This window comes from Meleagris gallopavo, chromosome 8 (assembly GCF_000146605.3).
Source record: "Meleagris gallopavo isolate NT-WF06-2002-E0010 breed Aviagen turkey brand Nicholas breeding stock chromosome 8, Turkey_5.1, whole genome shotgun sequence".
Classification (NCBI taxonomy): Eukaryota; Metazoa; Chordata; class Aves; order Galliformes; family Phasianidae; genus Meleagris; species Meleagris gallopavo.
The window spans coordinates 4,553,278-4,558,968 of record NC_015018.2 but is presented as its reverse complement, the minus strand read 5'-3'; the positions used below and the strand labels follow the sequence as shown (position 1 = coordinate 4,558,968).

Genomic DNA, 5,691 nt, shown 5'->3' with positions numbered 1-5,691 from the left:
AAAAGATTTTCAACAAGGTTCCAGGTTCCCAGGTCAGAGATATCCTCAGTCAAACTAGGCATTGTGACATATATGGCATTATTGTTGCTGCTGGGGTTATTGTTGTGATCTCTTGCTGTTTTTCAGGTTTCATCGCATTTTCGAGCATGCCACACCTGGCTGAGAAAATCAAGCTGTTCTTTGCTTTGGCTCCTCTTTACACTTTTCATCATGTTAAAGGCCCTGTGTTAAAGATTGCATTTTTACCAGATGCACTGTTGAAGGTATGGTAATATTTTTTGCTATTCCCATGCATTTTCCCAAAGAATTAATTAAATTTAAGTGATTTGGGTAAGTCACATCCTTTGTGTCGTGATAGCTCTCCAGCTGTCATTCAATGAAACTACACCTGCGCCTGGCCTTGAAGATCCCAAACAGCAGGGCTGTTCCTGTCTCCAGTTGAACATGCACAGGTTTTACTCTAAACCCGTTCTTGTCCATCATTCTTGGTTTTAAACAGAGAGGAAGATGAATTGTGTTAGTCTGGTTATCTCAGGCGGAACTTTTGGAACACCAAGACAGTGGGGACAACAGCATGAGGTGGAAAGGACAGTGATGGCTTCATGCTGTTCTGAGGCTCAGATGTGACCATGGGGAAGCCTGCTCATGAGCTGGCTGGCTCAAATGTGTCCCCAACCTTACCGAGTAGCTACCTCACAATGCTGACTGAGGTCAAGAGGTTCCTATGAAGAGAGGATGAATGTTGCAGGAGATGCAGTGACTTGTTTCTTCCACTCTTGCAGACAATATTTGGAACAAAACAACTGACCCTGGTGGGAAGGAAGGAGAGAGCCATTCTTGCTAAGACATGCAGCAACATGCTAGTAACTGAAGTCTGTGAAAATGAGATCTTCCTTATTGGTGGATACAACAAGAAGAACTTGAATGTAGTAGGTGTATCAGTTTCTCTAGGTCACAGTGACACACACTCCATTTCCAATTTCCCTGAGCTTTCCCTAGACAAATGGAAACAGATTCTGAGATTCAAAAACCAGGGTTTCCTCATTCCTGGAAAGCACTGCCAGGTGATTTTCTCCTAGCCTGCCCTGAGTGTAAGTGTTTTACCTAGATGCTGTGGAGTAAATATTCTCTGCATGGCAGAAGTAAAGATGCACCAAACAAAAACATCTTTCTTGTTGTAAGAAGAACGTACACTTGAGTGCATGATCTGCATAATTAGCAATACAGTAATAAGTATAAACCAAAACAAACAAAAAAGTAAGGTGTAAATATCAGTGTTCAAGGCAGTGGTTATTTGGAGGTTTCCTTCAGCACTGTTCGCTGTGTCAGGGTGTTAAGCCCAAAAAGTGCTGCTGTAGGTAAGAATCATTAGTGGTTTTGTCTGCAAAGGCAAGGTAACTCCTACCTTATTTTCTGCTGGCCTGTGACATGTTTGCAGAAAAAAAAAACTTACTGGACTGGTTGTATCTACATTTTAAAGTGATGGTTTATGACATATCTTTAAAAGCAGCTACTCATCTCTGAATAGAGTAGAGCTACTTTCACATGTAAAAATTATATAGCAGTTACAAGACAGATTTTATTATGATGATGATTTTCATCATTCTGAAATCACTTTGAAAATACTTCCTTTTTTTCTTCAGAGTCGACTGGATGTATACCTTGCTCATTTTCCAGACTATACATCAGTAAAAACTCTTCTCCACTGGGGACAGGTAGATACTCTGATTTTATAATGACTATAACAAATGTCTTTTAATCTATGAATACGGTATTTTAAAATGTTGCTTCATTCACCCTAGAAGCAGATAAGGAAATAGAGTGTGCGAAAGCCAACAAAAGTAATTTGATATTACTACACCAAAGTGTAGTAGATTACAGTGAAGAAGTCTGGTACAGTCCTGGGTAAGCACCCTATGGAGGTATTTTTGGGATGCTCTCTTTGCTCCGGTGTGCTTGATCCAGGGTGCTTGTTAATCTGAGTTCTTAAAGCACATGCAAGGTGAAGACATGATCTGAGACAGCTAGCATGGCTTCACTAAGGGCAGATAGTACCTGACCAGTATTGTGGCCTCCTGTGATGGAGTGACAGCACCAGTAGACAAAGGAAGAGCAAGTGATGTCATGGACCTGGATTTCTGCAAGGCCTTTCATATGGTCCCACATCACATTCTTATCTCTAAATTGCAAAGATATGGATTTGAAGGCTGGACTATTCAGTGAAACAAAAATTCTTTGGGTGGTCATAGCCAGAGTGTTGTGGTGAATGGCTCTATGTCCAGGTGGAAATTTGTGAAGAGTGGTGCCCCCCAGGGGTCCATCTTAGACTGCTGCCTTTCAACATCTTCATAAATGACATAGTGGGACTGAGTGCATCCTTAGTAAGTTTGCTGATGACACTAAGCTGAGTGGTGCAGAAAAAAAGGGATGCCATCCTAAGGGACCCAAACAAGTTTGAGAAGTGGGCCCACGTGAATCTAATGAGGTTCAACAAGGCCAAGTGCAAAGTGTTGCACTTCTCCCCTTCTCAGGGAGAAGGACTCATTAAAAACAGCAGAGCAGCCCTGTGGAGAAAGACTTGGGGATCCTGGTGGGGCTTGCAGCCTGGAAGGCCAACTATATCCCTCTCTGCTCTGCCCTCGTGAGGCTCCATCTGGAGTACTGCACCCAGGCCGGGGGCCCCCTGCACAAGAAAGACGCAGAGCTGTTGGAGGGGTCCACAGGAGGGCTGTGAAGATGATGTGAGGACTGGAGTACCTGTGGAAAAGTTGAGGGAGATGAGCTTGTTGAGCCCAGAGAACAGAAAGGCTCCAGGAGGAAAGCAGCCATCCCGTACTTAAAAGGAGGGAGACTGACTTTCTACACAGTCTGATAGTGATAGGACAAGAGGGAAGGATGTAAAATGAAAAGAGGGCAGGTTTAGAATATATGTTAGGAGGAAATTCTTTACTCAGAGGGTGGTGAAGCACTGGCACAGGCTCTCCAGAGAAGCTGTGGATCCCCATCTCTGGAGATGCTGAAGGCCAGGTAGGATGGGGCTTTGGGCAACATGATTTAGTGGGTGGCAACCCTGCCCACAGCAGGAGGGTTGGAATTGGATGGGCTTTAAGGTCCCTTCCAACCCAAACCATTCAATGATTCTATGATTCAATTATTCCATGATCATGATTCTTAACACTTTCTGCTTCAGACTGCCAAAACTGGGGAGTTCAAACAGTTTGACTACAGGGAGAAGAATCAGGAGAAGTACAACCAGGTAGGTAGGAGCTTGTGGATGAAGAGGATGAGGCTGGCTGTGTGGGATGAGGGTTGCATACTCCAGTGGCTGATGTGGCTAGAGTCTTCTAGGATGTTAGACACAGTAAGTCACATCTATTAGTATCTATTAGCATTATTAATGCCAGAGCCAATGAATAACTGCCACATTTCCCCCAGACGACCCCTCCCTTCTACAGGATAGAAGACATGACAGTGCCGACTGCACTGTGGAGTGGTGGGCAGGACTGGGTGAACCCGCCTTTAGAGACCAGCCGCTTGCTCTTCCGTATCACCAACATCATCCACCATGAACACTTCCCTGACTGGAACCACTTTGACCACCACTGGGGTAAGGATGCCCCGCAGCGCATGTACAGACAGATTGTCAATCTGATGGATAAAAATTCATGAATAGATTACACGTTGGCCTAGGGTGAAGGAAACATTTGTTCCCACAATCTCAGTGGCATGAGTTTTGGGTGAAGTGTGCTGTTCTCCTCTTCCCTTTTTAAAAATATCTCTTATCACCCTATTCTGCACCAGTTTAATGAGTTAAAAAAAATCACTGTTTAAATTCTGTCTGCCCTCTGTGACCAGAAATTGCAATAAACTCTTGTATAACAGCCTAACTGCACCTTTTGCTTGGTAGGCGCACCACGTTTGTACTTGCACACCTCTGCTGGGGAGGGGTGTGCAGAAGATCCTGGCAATATTTTTTTTATTTTTCTTGGCTCAAAGTATTGATTGTCTGGGGCATACTGTGGCCTGGCTGGCCCCAGACTTCCTACCAATACCAGGACAAGTTCTCCCTTGGCTATAGATGAGTTCCCACAGTGACCTGAATTACCTGGGGGATGTGTAATACAGAAGAACATCCTTCCTCTTGCCAATGGAGAGTGGCCTCAGCCACAACTCCCTTGCCAGTTCTGATGCATTGCCAGTACACACGACTTGATGAAAAGACATTTTGATCTGACATTTTACTCCAGAAATTGAGCATGTCATTTGGGGTGTGAGTTTTGGTGAAGGAGGGGTGGCAAGATGCCTTGTCCAAGGACCTGGAAAAGTGAGAGTGGGATAGCGCTTGACTTCAAGAGAGAAATATGCAACTTGGAAGAAAGTGGAAGGAAACGAAAGAGGTAGCTGCACACCATAAGTCCAAGAGATTGTGAAAGAGCAACACTTCAGCAGAAGGGAGATTTAGGCTAGATATTAGGAAGAAATTCTGTACTAAGAGGGTGCTGAGGCACTGGAACAAGTTGCCCAGAGAAACGATGGTTGCCCCATCCCTGGAGGTGTTCAACTTCAGGTTGGATGGGACCCTGTGCAGCCTAATCTAGTGGGTGACCACCCAGCCCATGGCAGTGGGGTTGAAATTAGGTAATCTTTAAGATCCCTTCCAATCCAAAACCTGTGATTCTACAGTTCTGTGATTTGATGATCTGGGCTGTGGCATTTGGCTAGGTCTTTAGTAGGAGATAACTCACCTAAAATAGTGTCCCGCATGGCCTCCAGGCAAAAATGACAAAAACTCAGCTATGTTTCATAACAAGTTGAATTTAACATGCCTACAGAGTTGTCCAAAAAAATCTTTATCTTCTTAGTATCTTGGAAATCTGACTTTCTGTCTGTCTCCCTTTCCCTCTCCCCACTCCTCTCCTTCCATCCATCTCTCTATCTCTCTCTGTCTCTCCGTCTCTCAGTATATCAAGCAGCCAGCCACTATTCCGTAGACCTATCCATCTATCAATCCTATCCTCCAAATGCTATGTGATGTTCTGTCACGAAGCCTACCTAAGATAGAGCTGCATTTGAAGAGCACTGTGAACAAAAGGTAGGGGCTGAAAACAGAATTTTCTTTCAAATAACCTGGGCATGACAGATTCCACAGAAATTTTATTTGACCCTGTCCTCACTGGGTACTACCGCTGCCCTGTGTTTTGTTGCGAGGCTGGGATGGGTGGCAGGAGTTGTCCTCCTTGCTGGCAGCCTCAGAGTACTATGAGGACAGTATTTGCCATTTCGGGGGGCTCGAGGCCAGGGATCACCCAAACCCCTGGTGTTTTCAGTATGGCATTCTCAGACTGCCTACCTGTCCCTGTATTACCAGTTTGCTGCCTGAGCACCCTGTGTTAAATCCACAGGAGACAAACTGTTCATGGCAATGGGAAAGGGGGCTGTCCCGAGGACCTTAACCTTGTTCCCCACTGCAGTGCCTAACCCAAAGCAAGTCCTTAATGGACCTGAGGAAGAGCTGACACCTAGTGGGGGCATAAAAGCAATATGCACAAAACCAGACAAGATGGTAGTTAAATGGGATATCAGTGCTGGCTTGTCAATACCATCATTCACTGCGCATATCTACTTCTGAGGGATGCTGAAATGGAGGCCTCCAAAGGCAACACTTCAGTGATCTTACTATAAGGGAACTGA

General features: G+C 44.9%; 1 protein-coding gene across 1 annotated transcript in view; it reads left to right on the top strand.

Annotated features, from left to right (window-relative positions):
- LOC100544185 (lipase member M-like) overlaps positions 1-3,868 on the top strand; it is a 5,837-nt gene extending 1,969 nt beyond the window's left edge. The window contains exons 5-9 of the mRNA XM_010714155.2: positions 127-263; positions 783-929; positions 1,644-1,715; positions 3,191-3,256; positions 3,436-3,868. Of these exons, the coding sequence (XP_010712457.1) occupies positions 127-263; positions 783-929; positions 1,644-1,715; positions 3,191-3,256; positions 3,436-3,669 (656 nt within the window). The 3' untranslated portion in view covers positions 3,670-3,868. The remainder of the gene's footprint in view (positions 1-126; positions 264-782; positions 930-1,643; positions 1,716-3,190; positions 3,257-3,435) is intronic.
- Positions 3,869-5,691: the final 1,823 nt, after the last annotated feature.